At 36.2% G+C, this 20823-nt stretch overlaps 1 protein-coding gene across 1 annotated transcript in view; it reads right to left on the bottom strand.

Annotated features, from left to right (window-relative positions):
* Nucleotides 1-20823, bottom strand: part of SLC49A4 (solute carrier family 49 member 4) — an 89637-nt gene that overhangs the window by 11263 nt on the left and 57551 nt on the right. Inside the window, exons 6-7 of the mRNA XM_070370163.1 lie at nt 17621-17688; nt 14144-14271 (exon numbers count right to left, since the gene is read on the bottom strand). Of these exons, the coding sequence (XP_070226264.1) occupies nt 14144-14271; nt 17621-17688 (196 nt within the window). The remainder of the gene's footprint in view (nt 1-14143; nt 14272-17620; nt 17689-20823) is intronic.

Below are 20823 nucleotides of genomic sequence, written 5' to 3'. Positions count from 1 at the left end.
AGTCTTTTCCAATGAGTCAACTCTTCGCATGAGGTGGCCAAAGTATTGGAGTTTCAGCTTCAGCATCATTCCTTCCAAAGAACACCCAGGACTGATCTCCTTTAGAATGGACTGGTTGGATCTCCTTGCAGTCCAAGGGACTCTCAAGGGCCTTCTCCAACACCACAGTTCAAAAGCATCAATTCTTCAGCGCTCAGCTTTCTTCACAGTCCAACTCTCACATCCATACATGACCACTAGAAAAACCACAGCCTTGACTAGACGGACCTTTGTTGGCAAAGTAATGTCTCTGCTTTTGAATATGCTATCTAGGTTGGTCATAACTTTTCTTCTAAGGAGTAAGTGTCTTTTAATTTCATGGCTGCAATCACCATCTGCAGTGATTTTGGAGCCCCCCAAAATAAAGTCTGACACTGTTTCCACTGTTTCCCCATCTGTTTTCCATGAAGTGATGGGACCAGATCCCATGATTTTCATTTTCTGAATGTTGAGCTTTAAGCCAACTTTTTCACTCTCCTCTTTCACTTTCATGAAGAGGCTTTTGAGTTCCTCTTCACTTTCTGCCATAAGGGTGGTGTCATCTGCATATCTGAGGTTATTGATATTTCTCCTGGCAATCTTGATTCTAGCTTGTGCTTCTTCCAGCCCAGTGTTTCTCATGATGTACTCTGCATATAAGTTAAATAAGCAGGGTGACAATATACAGCCTTGACGTACTCCTTTTCCTATTTGGAACCAGTCTGTTGTTCCATGTGCAGTTCTAACTGTTGCTTCCTGACTTGCATACAGGTTTCTCAAGAGGCAGGTCAGGTGGTCTGGTATTCCCATCTCTTGAAGAATTTTCCACAGTTTATTGTGATCCCACTTAAATGCATGTTTTTCAAGAATACTAAGATCATAACCCTGAAAGAACTCTTCTCTCCACCCATTTCCAATGACAAACTAAATTACTAGACTTTTGGGAAGTAAAACTATGTGTGAATACATTTTTATTAGCCAAGACACTCAAATCTTAGGTGATTAGCAGTTATAAAGCAAATCATAAAATTTCAGAGAAGAACTATTTCTACGGAACATTTAATAAGATTCTCAAGATGTCATCAAAAACAATAACAACTTCAAATCTTGGATTTATATAATTTCTGAAACACCTTTTAAAACTGCTTTTAAATATACTGTCATATTTGACCATCCTATTAACTCTTCAAGGCAGGTAAAGTAAGACAAAGTAACTGAATTTCTGAGAGTCAAAATGATTCTTTACAGAATGAGCCATCAGGGAGACCCAATGTTAGGTTAGCAGTGTTAATAACAATAGTATAATTAAATCTACAGAATCAAGTGTACTTCCCACCAAGCCACTGTATCAGACTGAAAAGAGTAGTTTTCTCTTATTTCTTTTATCCAATGGTATTGACACAAAAGGAATGCTTCTCAAATCCACACAAAAAGCTGGAAGCGACTGCACAGAAGACAGATAACAGAATCAAAAACAGAGCACCAAAAGGTTACAGAAAAAAACAATGAACTTTAATCATGACAAATGTAAAATGGGCTCAAGAATTATTGCTTAGGTATATAAAAGGGAAAACTTAGCTTAAGCTTTTCTGCAAAATCATTTATCAAGTGCCTTGTATATGCAAGCAGCTATGCTGGAACAGTAAATAGGACACTAACCTCAAATCATTCCTAATCTAAAGGAATATGATGGACACCTATGGGCTCAGCAGCCATTTATACACACAGCATTAAGATAATTCTACTTCATTCTCTTTAAAAGAAGCAAAAAAGGCAAGGAGAAGCCACAGCCTCCTACCATTGGGTGCCAAGTGCAGCCATGGACAGAGGAGCCTGGTAGGCTCTAGTCTACAGGGTCAGAAAAGAGTTGAACACAATTAAAAAGACTAAACAACAACAAAAGCAGCAGGGAAAGTGCTAAATTCTAGTAATACTGTTTAAGGAGGGTCCCGACAAGCTATGGTAGGTTTAGAAGGCAGTGACTATGCTGGTTAGTGGTATGGAATCCATGTATGAGGAAAGGTTGTGAGAATTGGGGAGTGTTTAGATTAACGGCTAACGGAGACATGACCGGTATCTTCAAGTGTTCTGAGAGCTGCCAGTGGAAGTAGAATGTGGCCACGTTGCTCTGTGGGAGATGTGTTGCTCCAAATGAGTTACAGCTGGATAGGAAGAAAATTTCCTAGGATCCAGAGCTGATTAACAAGGGAGGTGTTTTTTTTTTTTTGAAAAACAGTATAATCCCATTCATAAAAAGACAAAAAGGAAACCAACTGCTAAGCCCTTTGTAGAATATGCACTAGGATTTCTTTAGTATTTCTGGTGCTCACTTTATTTAGCAGATATCTATGATACTGTAATACAGCTTTCCCATGAGAGCTAAACAAGGCTTTAGCCATATACTCAAAGATGAACGTTCAGAACCCAACTTCTTAATTTTCCTATGTTGTTGACAGAAGTGTGGGTTTGCTGGGTACAAGGGAGGTTTTCAAGCAGCTAATGCAACTCAATACCAGAAAAACAACTCAGTCAAAAAGTGGGCAGAAGACCTAAACAGACATTTCTCCAAAGAACACATACCAATAGATAATAAACACATGAAAAGATGCTCAACATAGCTCATTATTAGAGAACTGCAAATCAAAACTACAGTGAGATATTACCTCGCACTGGTCAGAATGGCCATCATCAAAAAAATCTGCAAACAATAAAAGCTGGAGAGAGTGTGGAGGAAAGGGAACCTTTTTGCACTGTTGGTGGGAATATAAATTGATGCAGCCACTATGGAGGACAGCATGGAGATTCCTTAAAAAACTAGGAATAAAACTATCATCTGACCCAACAATCCCACTATTGGGCATATACCCTGAGAAAATCATAACTGAAAAAGACACATGGACCCCAATGTTCATTGCAGCACTATTTACAATAGCTAGGACATGGAAGCAACCTGGATGTCCATTGACAGATGAATGGATGAAGAAGCTGTGGTACATATATACATATATATATATATATATATATATATATATATATACAGTGGAATATTACTCAGCCATAAAAAGGAATGCATTTGAGTCAGTTCTAATGAGGCAGATGAACATAGAGTCTATTATACAGAGTAAAATAAATCAGAAAGAGAAAAGTAAATATCATATATTAACACATATATATGGACTCTAGAAAGATGGTACTGATGAACCCGTTTGCAGGGCAGCAGTGGAGACACAGACATAGAGAACAGACTTGTGGACCCAGTTGGGGGAGGAGAGGGTGGGATGAATGGAGAGAGCAGCACGGAAACATATACACTGTCATATGTAAAACAGACAGCCAGTGGGAATTTGCTGTGTGACTCAGGGAGCTCAGACTGGGGCTCTGTGACCACCTAGAGGGGTGGGATGGGGTGGAGGTGGGAGGGAGGACTAGACATTTTCCTGATTAAAAAAAGAATGACTCTGGCTAAAAAAAAGAAACCTGAATTTGCCATCACTGACTTGAAGGAGGGGACATATGTATACCGAAGGCTGATTCATGTTGATGTATGGCAGAAACCAACACAATACTGTAATTATCCTTCAATTGAAAATAAAATTTTTAAAAAGGGAGGTTTTCATTAAAGTTGTGGTCATATGAACATATATCTAGGTTGTAATGGAAGAGCTCATTTATTGAATAAGTTATATCAGATGATGACTAAGGTTCATTTAAGCAGATCAATAACAAATTTAGATACACGTAGGTAGAAAGCTTAACTAGGATATTAAAAATAAAATCTTACAGGTGCTTCATAGAGGATACTAACAGAAACTTTTTTACAGTTTTATTAAGAAGCATTATAAATATGAAACAAGGATTATAAAATAACAATATTTTAATCATAAATTATTTTAAGGAGTAGAGTCAAGAAATTTCCCTAAAGAATAGGTTTATTAACATTAATATACTTTATTGGACAAATTTTTTTTTTTCTCACTGATAAAGGAAACAGTTTATTAACACATATTTTGTGTTACATGTATTATATACTGTGTTATAAAAATAAGTTATTAAAAAAGTAAGCTAGAGAAAAGAAAATATTAAGAAAATCATTAAAGAAAATAAATTTGTAATACTATACTATATTTATTAATACTGTAAGTTTATATCATCTATTTCTTTTTTTTTTTTTTATTCTTCCAATTTTATTTTATTTTTAAACTTTACATAATTGTATTAGTTTTGCCAAATATCAAAATGAATCCGCCACAGGTATACATGTGTTCCCCATCCCGAACCCTCCTCCCTCCTCCCTCCCCATACCATCCCTCTGGGCCCGTCCCAGTGCACCAGCCCCAAGCATCCAGCATCATGCATCAAACCTGGACTGGCAACTCGTTTCCTACATGATATTTTACATGTTTCATTGCCATTCTCCCAAATCTTCCCACCCTCTCCCTCTCCCACAGAGTCCATAAGACTGTTCTATACATCAGTGTCTCTTTTGCTGTCTCGTACACGGGTTATTGTTACCATCTTTCTAAGTTCCATATATATGCGTTAGTATACTGTATTTATGTTTTTCCTTCTGGCTTACTTCACTCTGTATAATAGGCTCCAGTTTCATCCACCTCATTAGAACTGATTCAAATGTATTCTTTTTAATGGCTGAGTAATACTCCATTGTGTATATGTACCACAGCTTTCTTATCCATTCATCTGCTGATGGACATCTAGGTTGCTTCCATGTCTTGGCTATTATAAACAGTGCTGCGATGAACATTGGGGTACACGTGTCTCTTTCCCTTCTGGTTTCCTCAGTGTGTATGCCCAGCAGTGGGATTGCTGGATCATAAGGCAGTTCTATTTCCAGTTTTTAAGGAATCTCCACACTGTTCTCCATAGTGGCTGTACTAGTTTGCATTCCCACCAACAGTGTAAGAGGGTTCCCTTTTCTCCACACCCTCTCCAGCATTTATTATTTGTAGACTTTTGGATCGCAGCCATTCTGACTGGTGTGAAATGGTACCTCATAGTGGTTTTGATTTGCATTTCTCTGATAATGAGTGATGTTGAGCATCTTTTCATGTGTTTGTTAGCCATCTGTATGTCTTTTTGGAGAAATGTCTATTTAGTTCTTTGGCCCATTTTTTGATTGGGTCGTTTATTTTTCTGGAGTTGAGCTGTAGGAGTTGCTTGTATATTTTTGAGATTAGTTGTTTGTCGGTTGCTTCATTTGCTATTATTTTCTCCCATTCTGAAGGCTGTCTTTTCACCTTGCTAATAGTTTCCTTTGATGTGCAGAAGCTTTTAAGGTTAATTAGGTCCCATTTGTTTATTTTTGCTTTTATTTCCAATATTCTGGGAGGTGGGTCATAGAGGATCCTGCTGTGATGTATGTCGGAGAGTGTTTTGCCTATGTTCTCCTCTAGGAGTTTTATAGTTTCTGGTCTTACGTTTAGATCTTTAATCCATTTTGAGTTTATTTTTGTGTATGGTGTTAGAAAGTGGTCCAGTTTCATTCTTTTACAAGTGGTTGACCAGATTTCCCAGCACCACTTGTTAAAGAGGTTGTCTTTAATCCATTGTATATTCTTGCCTCCTTTGTCGAAGATAAGGTGTATTGGACAAATTTTTAATATTGTGCATATGGACTGAATTTTTACTTCATGATAAATGTTAGGAAACTTAACTAGGAATTATTATAGATTAGACCTTTATTAAAAATATTTATAAAAACTAAAACTTGACATTGCAAATGAAAATACTCCTTTTGGAAATAAAGATATATATGTAAAGACACAGGGTAAACATTCAAAAGTTTGCTAACTATTGTTCCTCATACATTTTGAGCATATTGAATATATAGAATACATATGTACATTTATATATACACACATACTAATACACATTTCTATATCACTGAACTGTGCCTTTCAACTCAGCCTCACTTTTTCTTCCTAAAAATGACTGCTGTGGCCTTAATGACCCATCACTAATTTAAACATGCAATACCTGAAAGGGTTTCAAAAGAGGAGGGGGCATATTTTGCTGCAGTATTCATTCATGGTGATGGTTTTCTTTCTGCATGTTATTAATTTGTGCATGTCTCTTGTTTAGACCCTTTGTTGGCAGAATTCAGTCCTATAAAGACTGTTATGTTTACAGTCCCTTATGGCTGAAAAGCATAGTTATTATCTTGCAGAAATGAAGCACAACTAATAATCCTCTGAAACAGTGGGCCCAGAGTAGACTGGTTGGGAAATGAGACATCATAGGTCGAGGTTTATCAGCAACTCTTAAGCTCCCAAAGAATGACATACGGTTCTGCAGAAGGCAATGTGCTATTAAATCATGGAACATGTACCATCTGGTCAAACCCTCCACCTTCAAGAAACACAGGTTCTACCTGAAGACTTGTTTCCCTTGAAAATCTCCATGGATGAATATTAATTACAAGACCTTCTTCAGTAAGAAGCATTTCGCTGAGCCTTTCATAAATCCATTCTCGTCTTTTAATCCCTGTTCTATTTTTGCCCCTTAATCAGTCACGAACATGAGTAATTCACTCTTAGTTCATAAAACTGAAAATAATAATTGACTACTTAGCCTTCTTTCTTTAAAGTTTAAAATCTCTAATTTCCATAATAATGTGCATTTCTTTAATTATGCTCATCACCCTTTCTGAGTTTTCTCATTTCCCCTCATTTTTGGGCAAGTGTTTGTTTTTATCTCTTTGCATGCTATTAAAATTGGACATAATTATCTTAACAAAGGTAAAATGCATGAAAATATATTAAGAGGATACTCTCTAGTCTATACATTTCACATGATTTTCAATACAAACATATATATTCCCTTTCTTTAATTACCATTTGAAGTCAGCTTTTAATGGGCTATCACCCTCCAGGGATTTCTGTCTAGCTAATCATCTCCCTCTTATGCCCCACTACCCATCATCACCACCGTGGCATTCTAGGAACTTGCATTAAAGAACCTCTCCCAAAGCATCTTCTGTTAAACAGTTAAATTACATTATTTCAACAAACCCAACACCAAAGTGCTAACATTTTTCAAAATGTCATTTTCAAAGTACTCATCTGTTCAGTGAAAAATGGCAAGTGAATCGTGGCTAGCAAGGCTAGACATCTATTTCCCAGATAAGGTGAATAATGTATTTTCATAGTTTTGTTTTAGCATAAGAGTCAAGATTTTGAAACATGTCTAATCATGAGTTTATTTATTTCCCTATTACAGCTAATTCAATTAATGAAGACATGATACAATATTAAATATTGAGTTTCCCTACAGAAATATTAGAAGCATACCACTGAGAACCTTCAAGAGGATGTTTGTACACATATGAAAATAGAACACCTTGAGATAGAATGCAATAATCCAGTTTTTCTTCTGAAGAGATGGCAACAGTAATATCAAGATCAGTGAACTACAAAAAAATTGCATTAGAAGGTTCTAGCAGTAGTAGCACTTACAACACGTGGGTTGAACAAAATTAATAGCTTTTAATTTATTATGTTGTTATAATTAAGGTGTATATTTTCAAATACTTTTCACGCAGATTCTTCTGATTTATAAAAAGTAATAATAGAAACATTAATTTTGCTAGAAATTGGGAAAAGACTAGACATTTTCCTGATTAAAAAAAGAATGACTCTGGTTTAAAAAAAAAAAACATGAATTTGCCATCACTGACTTGAAATATCAGCCTAAAGGTCTAGATGTGTCTATAATTAGATTTTGTACTAAGTTCCCTTTCATCAAACCTTTTTACTTAAAAGGAATTAGGTCAGACTTTTACAAAGGCAGTAAGAAAGGGTATCTGTGACAGATTTATTCAAATTCTCCATTGTTCTATTAAAATGTGCCCTTTGACCTTCCTATAGCTAGTGCTGAATAATAAAGAGTGGCCAAGCTTCCCGACTATTATTGGCAATAAGTCATACCTATTGAGATTCAAAATGGAGATAAAATATACTTCATTCACTCATTCATTCATTACTCAGGGCTTGCGCTAGGTACTAGGGTGGAGCTGGTGTCAGAATTTATAAGGCAAAAGTCCATGCTCCATATTTCCAGGCTGATACGAAGATAAGACATATACTAAGTAATTACTAATTGCTAAGTACTGGGAAAGAGAAAACAATACTCTGATAATTCAGAGAATGTATGTGAACAAATCTAGACCTTAATCCAGTGTATTTGTAAGTTAAAAATGTATCATTCAGGAGCTTCTAAGTGACATTAATAAACTGACATTTGAAAACAGGAGAATTTATTAATTCAGTGGTTAGGACATCTACCTCAAACTCAATTTCTCAATTCTAGCCTTGGTTTATTTCAGAATTCTGCTTTCCTTTCTGTCCAACATAATTATTTTTAAGGACAGAATGGGAAAATAAGTCTTGACTGGGATCAATTACATCAATTTCCTTTAAAGATTTAAAAAGATGCATAGTTTTCAAATATATTAATATATATGCTTTCTGATTATAAAAGTAAAACAAGCTTATTGTTACAAGTCCAGACAAAAAAGGAGGTGAAAACTAAATTTATAATGCTGCCATCCAGAGATTAAACTGTTAATTTTATCAGGTTAAATAGAAAATATAGGATATTCAATCAACATACATACTATCTTATAATGAATACTCTACACTTAATTCAAGGAAAAATGTCTGTTAATCATGTACTCATGACTGTGTTCTTGTGAAATCTAACAGATGAATACTTGACATGCAGTATCACAAAAAACTTTTGAGTGTAATGCCATGAACAAGAAGAATTGTAAACTAAAACTGTTCCACCAGAATGTTGAATAGCTGTTAAATTTGAAACTACACCAGAATAAAAAAAAAATTTTCTGGCTCAGAATACTTGCCAAAATTGCTCAAAACTCTAATGAAGGAATGTTAGTATATTAAAAGGGTGAAGTATCCAAAAAAGATTCCTTTGGACAACTGGGATTTATAGGCAAAAAAATAAACACTGAAAAGAGGGAATACTAGCAGGATGTACAGAGCAGAGGTTTCCAATCTTCCTTCTCAGCACCATTTGTATCTCAGTAATTTGTTAGTGTTGCCTCAAAGTCAAAGAAAATAGCTAACAATTCTGTTATTTACATGGTTCAGTTCAGTTCAGTTCAGTCGCTCAGTCGAGTCTGACTCTTTGCGACCCCATGAACCTCAGCACGCCAGGCCTCCCTGTCCATCTAGGCTCAAACAATTTAATAAATAAGTAAATAAATAAATAAATATATATATGTCTTAATAATTTAGTAGCCATTAAAAAAAACTAATATCCACCTATTAAAAGAAATGGATTTTTATTTCATTTTTAAATAGCCACAGCTGGGTTGGTACAGTTTGGTAATGCTGGGTATATCTTATCCCACTGCCCTATTGTCACTACACTCACTCCTAAATAAATGGTTGTCTTTGAAAGATTTGATGCCTCTGATGTGCAAACTTCTGATCTTTTTATTACAGAGCATGTAAATCCAACTTGAGATATATAATATACATTAATTACATGCAGCCAAAAGGAATCATCCTCTTATTCAGGGAGTCTCATGGAACATCCATGCCACTGGGTAACAGGTCCCCATAGAGCCACTCTCAGACTCTCCAAATTCCTATCCATATAAGTGCTTGTTACATTAAATAAGCCTACAGTCTACCTTTATAACAAATATTCCCATAATTAAACATATAATCTAAAAAGTGGCTGAATATAACTTGCAAATGGAATAAAAAATCTGCATTTTAAACAATCTTTTGTTAAAGCAAAGAAGCAATAACAGAGCCCTCTTGGCTTATAAAATAATCTGTCAAAGTAATTCTAAAAAGATCCTGTGGCAAGCAGAATAATGTCCCCTCCTTCCCCTAAAAGATATTCATGTGTGAGATCCTAGAATCTGTGAATATGTTATACATGGCAAAAAAGGATTCAGGCTGCAGATGGAATTAAGGATACTAATCAGCTGACTTTAAAACTGGAAGATTATCTTGGATTATCCAAGTAAACCCAATGTAATCACAAGGAGCCTTAAAAGTGGAAGGAGGAGGCAGAATATGATGTTCAGAGGGAAGGAAGGAACCAATGATGAAGGAAGGAAGGATGTGTAAGGAAGAAACAGATGATGTAGTATGAGGACCTGACCTGCTATTGCTAGCTTTACAGACAGAGGAAGGGAGCCACAAGCCAAGGAATGTGGGGAGCCTCTAGAAGTTAGAGGAGGCAAGGAAACAAATTCTTCCCTAGAGTCTGCCCACATTTTGACTTTGGCCTAGTGAGATTCAAGCTTACTTCTAACTTACAGAAATGTAAGATGATAAATTTGTGTTGTTTTTTAAAGTCACTATATTTGGGGTATGGTTTTTCCAATAGTCATCATGGATGTGAGAGCTGGACCATAAAGAAGGCTGAAGGCCAAAGAATTGATGCTTTTGAACTATGGTGCTGGAGAAGACTCTTGAGAGTCCCTTGGACTGCAAGGAGATCAAACCAGTCAATCCTAAAGGAAATCAACCCTGAATATTTATTGGAAGGACTGATGCTGAAGCTGAAGTTCCAATACTTTGGCCAGCTGATGTGAAAAGTTGACTCACTGGAAAAGACCCTGATGCTAGGGGAAATTGAGGGCAAGAGGAGAAGGAGCGACAGAGGATGAGATGGTTGGATGGCATCACCAAATCAATGTACATGAGTTTGAGGAAACACAGGGAGTTAGTGATGGACAGAGAAGCCTGGCATGCTGCTGTTCATGGGGTCGCAGAGTCAGACATGATTTAGTGACTGAACAACAACAACATTTGTGGTAACTTATTAATAGCAGCCATGGAAAGATTAATATAGATTCCCAAATGATACTAATAACAATCAAAAACAACTGCAGTTATAAATGTTTCAGGTCAACTGGATGAGCTAATAATAGGTAAATTGCCAATATTGTATCCCTTGGCTAACCTCACCAAGAAAAAAAAGAGAGAGGACTCAAATAAATAAAATCAGAAATGAAAGAGATGTTATAATTGATATCAGAAACACGAAGGATAAGAGACTACTATGATACAATTATATGCCAACAAAATAGACAACCTAGAAGAAATGGGTAAATTCCCAGAAATACACAATCTACAAAGCCTGAATCATGATGAAATAGAAAATCTGAACAGATCAGTTGCTAGCAAAAAGGACTGGATCAATAATCAAAAACCTCAACAAACAAAAGTCCATGACCAAAAGCCTTCACTAATGAATTCTACCAAACTTTCAAAGGAGAACTAACACAATTCCTTTTCAAACTCTTCCAAAAAATAGAAGAGGGGGAAATTTCTAAATACATTTTAAAAGGCCAAAATCACCCTGATACCAAAACCTAACAAGGATGCCACAAAAAAGGAAAATTACAGACCAATATCCCTGCTGAATATAGATGAAAAAACCCTCAACAAAATATTAGTAAACCAAATTTAACAATAAATTAAAACAATCATAAACCATGGTCAAGTGGGATTTATTTGAAGAATCCAAGACTAGTTCAACATCTGCAAACCAGTTAATGTTAACCACCAGGTTAACAAAATGAGGAGTGAAAAACCATGTGGTCATCTCGAGACAGAGAGAAAATGCACTTGACAAAATTCAACATCCATTTATGATAAAAGCTCTTAACAAAGAGGGTATAGAGGGAATGTATCTCAACATAACAAAGGCTATACATGACAAGATCACAGTTAACATCATACTCAATGGTAAAAAGCTGAAAGTTTTTCCTCTAAGATCAGGAACAAGACAAGGATGCCCACTCTCCCCACTTTTATGGGCAAGGAAAAAAAAAGGCATCCAAACAGGGAAGGAAGAAGCAAAACTGACACCATTTGCAGATGACATGATATTATACATAGAAAATCCTGAAGATGCCATCAAAAAACTGTTAGAACTAGTAAATTTAGTAAAATTGTAGGCTACAAGATCAACACAAAACCTTGCATTTCTTTATACTAGTAATAAACTATCTGAAAGAGAAATGAGGAAAAAAATCCCATTTACAATTATAACAAAAGAATAAAATATCTAGGAGTAAGTTTAACCAAGGAGGTGAAAGGTCTGTATACCGAAAACTACATGACATTAATTAAAGAAATTGAAGAAGACACAATAAGTGGACAGGTAGTCTGTGCTCATAGATTGGAAGAATAACTATTGATAAAACATCCATACTACCCAAAGCAATGTACACATTCAATGCAATAGCTATCAAACTTCCAATGGCATTTTTTACAGTCTAAATAGAAGAAATAATCCTAAAATTTGTGAGGAACCACAGAAGACCCTGGATAGCTAAAGCAATCTTGAAAAAAGGAACAAAGCTGGAGGCGTCACATGCCCTGATTTCAAACTGTATAACAAAGCTAGAGTAATTAAAATAGTATGGTACTGGCATAAAAATACAGACACAGATCAGTGGAACAAAACAGAGAGCCCAGAATAAAACCTGTACACTTACAGTCAATTAGTTTACAACAAAAAGGCCAGGAATATACAATGGGGAAGAACAGCCTCTTCAATAAATGATATTGGGAAAACGGTACAACCACATGCAAAAGAATGAAACTGGATCACTATCTTACACCATATGCATAAATTAACACAAAATGAATCAGAGCCTTGAATCCATAAAACTTTGAAATCATAATTTGAATCCATAAGACCTGAAACCATAAAACTCCTAGAATATAAAAGAGACAGTAAGTTCCTTGACACAGGTCTTGGCAATAATTTTTTGATTCTGACACCAAAAGAACAACAGTGAAAATTAACAACTGAGACTACATCAAATTGAAAAGCTCCTGCAGAGCAAAGGAAGCTATCAACAAATGAAAAGGCAACCTACTGAATGGAAGAAAATAATTGCAAACCATTTATCTGATAAGGGGCTAATATCTAAAATATACCAATAATTCATACATTTCAGTACTAAAAAACAAACAATGCAATAAAAAATGGCAGAAGATCTGAATACTCATTTTTCCAAAGAAGACATACAGATGGCCAACAGACACGTAAAAGAAACTCAGTATCATTAATCATCAGAGAAACATGGATCAAAAATCACAATGAGATATCACTCCACACCTGTCAGAATGGCTATCACCAATAAGATAAGAAATAACAAGTGTTGGTAAGGATGCGGAGAAAGGTAAACCCTTGTGTACTGTTGGTGGGGATGCAAATTAGTGCAGCCACTATGGAAAACAGTACTTAGGTTCCTCAAAAAACTAAAATTAGAACTACCATTTGATCCAGCAATCTCATTTCTTATCTGAGGAACGGATATCATTAGCTCAAAAGGATATCCACACCCCCATGTTCACTGCAGCATTATTTACAGTAGCCAAGATATGGAAGCAACCTAATCCTAACAGTGGGTAAATTGTGGAATATATATGCAATAGAATATTACTCAGGCATAAAGAACAAAATCTTGCCATCTGTGACATGTTTTGATCTTGAGGATATTATGCTAAGTGAAGTAAGTCAAGATACAGAAAGACAAATACTGTATGATCTCACTTACATGTAGAATTAAAAACAAACAAAAAAACAAAAACCATAAAAAACCAAGCTCATAGAAACAGAGAACAGATTGGTGGCTGCAAGAGGTCAGGGGTGGGAGAAATAGTGAACTTCTTTTTTTTTCTGTTTTTAGTTTATATAGATTGAATTAAAAGTTTTTAAAAGCCTAAATATAAAATAAACCTATAGTTGCTCATTGAAAGAATTTTACTGGTGTGTACTTGAAACATAGCTTTTTGCCTTTGTTCATTTTCCTTCCTGTTTAACAATGATGTAATGGCTATACAGAAGATAAAAATTTTTGTATTATGCTCTGATATGATTTTCCAAGCTATGTAAGCTTAGGCAAAATATTATACATTTCCATATGCAAAATACCAATGGGAATATTTTCAGTTGCTTCTTAGATGGGATTATGGTCTGACAGCTGGACAAGGGAGACCTTTTTTGTATATATAACAATTATGGAAAAAGCCCTACTGTCAGTGTATATATGCTTTTATAAACTGAAAATATTCATTCAAAATTCAAAACAGTCTGTGTTTACCTGTGGTTAAAGGCAGGTGTGTGATGCTGTTCAAACAAGTCAGGGTGAACCACGTGGATGACAGCGTAGCCCCAGAAAACAGGAGGAGCAGAATTAGTTTCAGCATACCCCTGATAAAATCTGCAAACCTGAAAAGAAACAATGTATTAATCCTAGCTGGATTTTTAAAATACTCTTTACATGAATGACACACTTTGATTAAACAATAATATCTTGAAAATTTTCAATGCATTCTTTTAAAAGCAAGTTTTTATGTTTTTAAAAACTGATACATTTTATGTGTTTGTGTGTATGAGTATCTGTATGTGATAAGTGTTGCTCTGTGATTTTTTTTTCCTTTTACAAAACACATAAAATATGATCTCTGTTATGTATTTATTAATATAATTACAGGATAGATTCTTAGTTTTTAATTGCCACTTTTACTTTCTTTGTATATTTTTCTATAATTTCCAAACATCCTATAATGAGCACATAATGTCCTAGTCTTAGAAAATGGGCCAACATTGATAAAAACTTACAAAGACAGCTCTCCCAAAATTCAAAGTCACTTAGAGCCAAATATAAATCCTTACATCAGAGCCTTTGGGGTCCTTCCTATATGATCTGGTTTCTGCCTCCACTTTCCCTTTGTCTTACTATTCTTCACTCGCACAGCCCTGCTTCTGTCTCTCCTACATACTAAGGTTGTTTCCCATAGCAGCCGTAGCTTCTGCCCCTGTCCTGGAATGCTGGCATCTCCAGACTGTCACGTGACTTACTCCTGCTTACTCCTTAGGTCATTCAGGTCTCAGTTCAGGAAGGCTCTCCATGCTCATGGCCCTCCCCACCCCATTCTCACACTCTTGAAATATCTCTTGCTTTTGCATTTATTGTTTTTCTTCCCTATCAGACTGTAAGGTTTGTAAGAGCAAGAACATACCTCTAGAATACTGAATTTATTCTACAAAATTTGTTCATAATGTTTCATAGCACTTTAAGTTCTCAAAAATCCTGCTTTGTCTTGAATTAACATGCAACTCCTGGTAGAGATACTTTCTATTTAGTCATGACCAAAAACCTGCCCATTTGCCAACCGTTTTTCCTCATCTGCTAATGAACCACTGATTGTATAAACACAATTGTCTGGCTCTGCCTGTACACAACTTACTCTGTCCTTCAGAATTGTTCCTACTGTAGAAAAACTGATCCCATCACAAATATAACATTTACCATGTTTTCTCTTTGTTTTTGTAAAATAGATTTTAATTTCTATTGTAATGATATGACTTGCAATACTCTTTCATTTTGCACTTATTTGACATGACGGGGTTAATCACGTTTGTAAAGTGTTATCTAGACTAAAACGACTGCCTGTGAGAGCTGATGCCATCTTTTGGTGGGAAAAATGGATGCACCTTTGCCCAGTGACTTTGGTTAGTTCTCTACTATGAAAGTTGACAAAAAGAAAATTCTTATGTACTCTGAAAAATGTTTCACAGCTTGATGGAAATGCTCCTCAAGAAAATCCAAAAGCTTTGTTTTAATTCTATGTTCATTACTCTTTTGGTTTATATTAAGTGATGTGTCATGAACTTACTGGTGAGATAGGCAGATAGCTGGTATGAGAGAATAAAACAGTTTTCTGGTACAACCAGTTGAGTGAAGTTGAACAGTTAGTAAGTTTTTCAGGGCCTGATCACATAAGACTAAATTGACCACTCTGGTCCACCAATTTTGGAGACCTAGTCCTTTCAAATGGGCCAATACTATCAAAGTGTACTGTTAAGACCAAAGTAGTACATTTAGTAGTAACCTTGAGTAGTGTGTGAAAATGAAAGCGTTAGTCACTCAGTTGTGTCTGACTCCTTGCAATGCCATGGACTGTAGCCTGCCAGGCTCCTCTGTCCACGGAATTCTCCAGGTAAGAATACTGGAGTAGGTTGCTAGTCCCTTCTCCAGGAGGATCTTCCCTACGCAGGGATTGAACCTGGGCCTTCTGCATTGCAGGCATACTCTTTACCATCTGAACCGCCAGGGAAGCCCAACCTTTAGTAACATAATCACACGCATGAAAAAACAACCAACCACCTAAAGCACTCACGTCTATAAGGAGATTCCATTCTAGGGACCCCAAAAAGGCTGTTTTGAATATAATTTAAAAACTTATTTTAGGCTTAGAAGATATTACAATTGACTTTGGATTCCAGAGTAAGGGTTGTACTTTTTAAAACTTCCATTTCAACAATTTAAAAACAGAAATGTCCTCATTCTAATTTTTCCCTCTAGTTCTATTTCCATAAAGTTAAAATTAAGGGTTTGTAGAAAAAATACAGAGAAAGGCCCAAATAAGATGTCATTTCTGATACATAATGTGTCCCTCTTTGACTGATGTGATGCTCAGAAAAAGATTTGGTAAATGATGACTCAGTATCATTGGTTTGGAGATTAATTAGAAAAATTAGATAGGATTCTTATCAAAAGTGATAGTATCAGTGCAGTGATTTCATACAAATAGCTGTGCTCATATTTTTCTTTAGCTTTTTGATTTTATTATATTTCCTAATTTATAAAAACCTCAGAAAAAGTGATTTAGAAATAAGTGTCAATTTATTCTTTTATCAGCCCAGAAACACTATGCAAACTATAAGGTCTAGTTATAATATTATCCTGTGTCAATTATGTTTAAGTATTTAGACAGTTAGGTGCTTCACATATCTTACTTGATCTCCCCAAATATGTAGCTATATTCTTCCCTTCCTGGTAAAGTTGATTACCCAATTTTGTTTTTGTTTAAATAGGATAAAATGATTTGGAAAGTGAATGAATATTATCTCACTGGAAACACCAAGAGTAGTTTTATAGGTAGCCACCTACATGAGTGACATTTTCATTCTTTTCTTTTTTTTAGAATAAATGAGATTTTCCCTTATTCTGACTCATTCTAAAAATGTGTTGTCATATTGGGTTAAGAATTAAAGAGAGTTTGATGAAACTCAAAGTCTTTATGGGCATTTTTCATCAAAATGGGATAACCATAGGGTCATACCTGTCAAAAAAGACCAGAAATAAATATTTGCTAATCAGGATACTGACTTTTCATGGAAAGTTCTAGATATGCTCTTATGAATGATTCCCTTCAATTCTTTTCTACTCCCGGTAACTATCAATCTGCCTTTATTATTGTATCATCTTTCCTTGAGTCCAATTTGTAGATGCTGTTCTTTAAAAATATGGAGAGAGGAAGCTTAATACACTGGAAATACATCTCTAGTCTCCAAGAACATTTTACAGTGGACTCCTGAGAAGGTTTCTTGTAGCAGCAAATTCTACCTACTGTGTGTGGATTTTCTTATAGCCTGAACAAGTGTCCTTTTTTTGACTTTTGCCTGTTTTACTTTTCCTTAAATGTTAATGGTTATCTAGGGTAGCTGAGTTTCCCTTTGGGCTCTTTTTTTGATTGTGCTTACTCACATGTTTACCGTAAAATATTCTCACCTTGCCATAGCTATTCCAACAACACAGCCTCCAACAATGGACCAAAATCCAATCCAGCCAGCATCTACCTGTTAAGAAAGTGGCAGACACATTTAATACAAGATTATCATGTTGCAGTTTAGAAGGCATGGAAAAAATTGTCTTTAATCAGTATGTTAATAGCTAAATGGCATAAAATTTAGGAAATACTATTTAAGAAAATGAATCAGATGAAAGGATTCATGTGTGACTAGTTAATACAAACTTACCTAAATAAATACCAGGAAAGTACTAGGCAATAATTAAGTGCTAAAATGTCCGGTACAAGTCAAAAGAGAATGTATTAAGAGAACACAGATGAGTGGGGGGAAAAGAGGGTTGCGGGTGGGAGAGAGAGAGAAAACAGGTTGAGTACCTGAGGAGACAAAGAATTTGAGCTCGACTTCAAATGGACAGCTCGTTCTACTCCTGGAGAAAACATTTCCAGCCCTGTCATTTACTAGCTTTGTGACTCTGTGCAAATTAGGTCTTCCTGCCCATAACATGGACGTGAGATAATTTCCACACAAACCTTAGATCAGCAGTCAACATACAGGAAGTGCTCAATAGAGGTTAGAGCTGTGGCTGTTACCTGATGATGTTTCTCCATCATCTAATGTTTCGTCTCTTCCCTACCTTCATGGACAAACTTGCTCAGAGCAATCTACAAATGCTGCCTACGTTTCCTCATCACTCATCCTCAGTTAAAGAGTAGCTTTAACTCTTACTATGACTTGGCTTCTGTTGCAACACGCACCCCATGTCTCAGTTTTCTCATTAGTAGGATGGGGATTCGGGATAGTGAGGGTTTTTCTGAGAGTTAAATAAGTTAATCAATGCAAACTGCCCAATACCTGTTAGTTGACAATACTTGACATTTCATGTGTTCTGAACAATACTGGTGCATTTTGTCTTTTCTCTTTCCCCATCACGGGCATCACAATTGCTTATTTTCTTATTTTGTACTTCTGGACTCCTGTAGTAGCAATCTTTTTGCCCGCTATTTCCAGAATAATTATTTCAATCATTCCACTTCCCTGCTCAGAAACAGTTATTGGCTTTCTTTGTGGTTATAGGACAAAGTTCAAACTTGCCCTGGCACTTGGGAGCTACCCAAACTAAATTCTATCTCTTATTAGTTTTCTAGTCATATTTTTCATTACAGATGTGATAGAACTGGTCAGCCGTCCACCAAAATACATTATATCTTATCCTACCAGGGCATTTAGCTAGTTTACATGTTCTAGCCCATATTCAGCCACATGGGACCACATGACTAAGTTCTCATTAATGGAAGTGGAAAAAAGTGAGGTGTGCCATCTCTAGGCTAGAACCTAGAAGGCAACTGTATGCCTCCGCCAATGCTTTCTTTCCCTCTCTGCCAGCTGGAATACGGATAGTCAGCCATCTTCACCCATGCATATAATGACAAGGCCCTAGGAGACAGAAGAGCTTCAAAGAGGAAGCAACCTAGGTGTCTAAATCAGTGTAAGCAAGAGAGCAATCCAAACTGTGGACAACTGTTCTGGATTATTAGGCAAACTATCCTAGATACCTGTGTGAATGAGAAACTAATGTCTTCTTCAGTCTCAGAATTTTGGCATTCTTAGCCTACTCTTAGTATTACAATCAGATCAGATCAGATCAGTTGCTCAGTCGTGTCCGACTCTTTGCGACCCCATGAATCGCAGCACGCCAGGCCTCCCTGTCCATCACCACTCCCGGAGTTCACTGATACTCATGTCCATCGAGTCAGTGATGCCATCCAGCCATCTCATCCTCTGTCGTCCCCTTCTCCTCTTGCCCCCAATCCCTCCCAGCATCAGTCTTTTCCAGTGAGTCAACTCTTTACATGAGGTGGCCAAAGTACTGGAGTTTCAGCTTTATTTAGCATCATTCCTTCCAAAGAAATCCCAGGGCTGATCTCCTTCAGAATGGACTGGTTGGATCTCCTTGCAGTCCAAGGGACTCTCAAGAGTCTTTTGCGACACCACAGTTCAAAAGCAGCAATTCTTCGGCACTCAGCCTTCTTCACAGTCCAACTCTCACATCCATACATGACCACAGGAAAAACCATAGCCTTGACTAGACGGACCTTTGTTGGCAAAGTAATGTCTCTGCTTTTGAATATGCTATCTAGGTTGGTCATAATTTTCCTTCCAAGGAGTAAGCGTTTTTTAATTTCATGGCTGCAGTCACCATCTGCAGTGATGTTGGACCCCAGAAAAATAAAGTCTGACATTGTTTCCACTGTATTACAAATTCCAAAGTATTACAATAACTTTACACAAATCTTGCTCTACCAGTGTCTGGTGCCAGAAACAAAGATAAATGTTCTCTGGAGAAAAATAACACCAGAAATTTAAATCATCTCTACAGTTTTTCTTTCATACTACTGGCATGTGGGGCAAGAGAATTCTCTGTTCTTCAGAACTGCCCCTCTTCTTGCATTTAGCGTTTATTAACACTATGGACTGAGGCCTATTATACTATGAAGTCCCTATAAACATTCTCATCTATCCTGTAGGTCACTGGGGTCCTGCATCAGGTGAAGAACACTGTGTATCTGACTATACTAACCCTGGTCCTTTCAGGCCATTTTCTGCTTTCTCTATTCATGATATTTGCTTTAGTTAATAATATTCTCCCCAATAATTAATTTTTTTCTTTGCTTGAATTTAATTAATTAATTTGAGAGTATCCAAATTAATTGGAGGGTGTCTATGTGTCTACCAACCCAGAAGATCTGTTCTTATTTAATTTTAAATTTCATTTTATTTAATACCTGGTATGACTCATAGTGTCTGTATCTCTTAAGAGTTTGTACAGAGAGACACTTGGAAGGGATTCTCAGGCTTTGTAACATGAATCGTAAGATCTACAAAATCAGCATCATCTGAATGGGTGCTACACTTTTTCTTCCTGAAGTTGAGTATGCTTGGAATACCTGCCATCCAGAAAAACAGGAAATTAAAAGGTTTTCTCCTTATAGTAAAGATACACTAGGTAATTTGGGTTAATTTTCTGGTTGCAAAGCAGAAAATCTGGAGTGGGAAATATGTTTGAAGGCAGTAGAGAGTCAAGAAAGTAATTCATAATTCTGGAATAAGATGAGAAGGAAGCCTGGGTATTTGGGGGCACTTTTTCCTTAGGGGTGTGTCTACTGATTTCAGAAAAGGTAGCTA

The sequence above is a fragment of the Bos mutus genome, chromosome 1 (genome assembly GCF_027580195.1).
Source record: "Bos mutus isolate GX-2022 chromosome 1, NWIPB_WYAK_1.1, whole genome shotgun sequence".
Classification (NCBI taxonomy): Eukaryota; Metazoa; Chordata; class Mammalia; order Artiodactyla; family Bovidae; genus Bos; species Bos mutus.
Note: the sequence above shows the minus strand (reverse complement) of the source record. Positions and strands in the feature narration are given on the sequence as shown.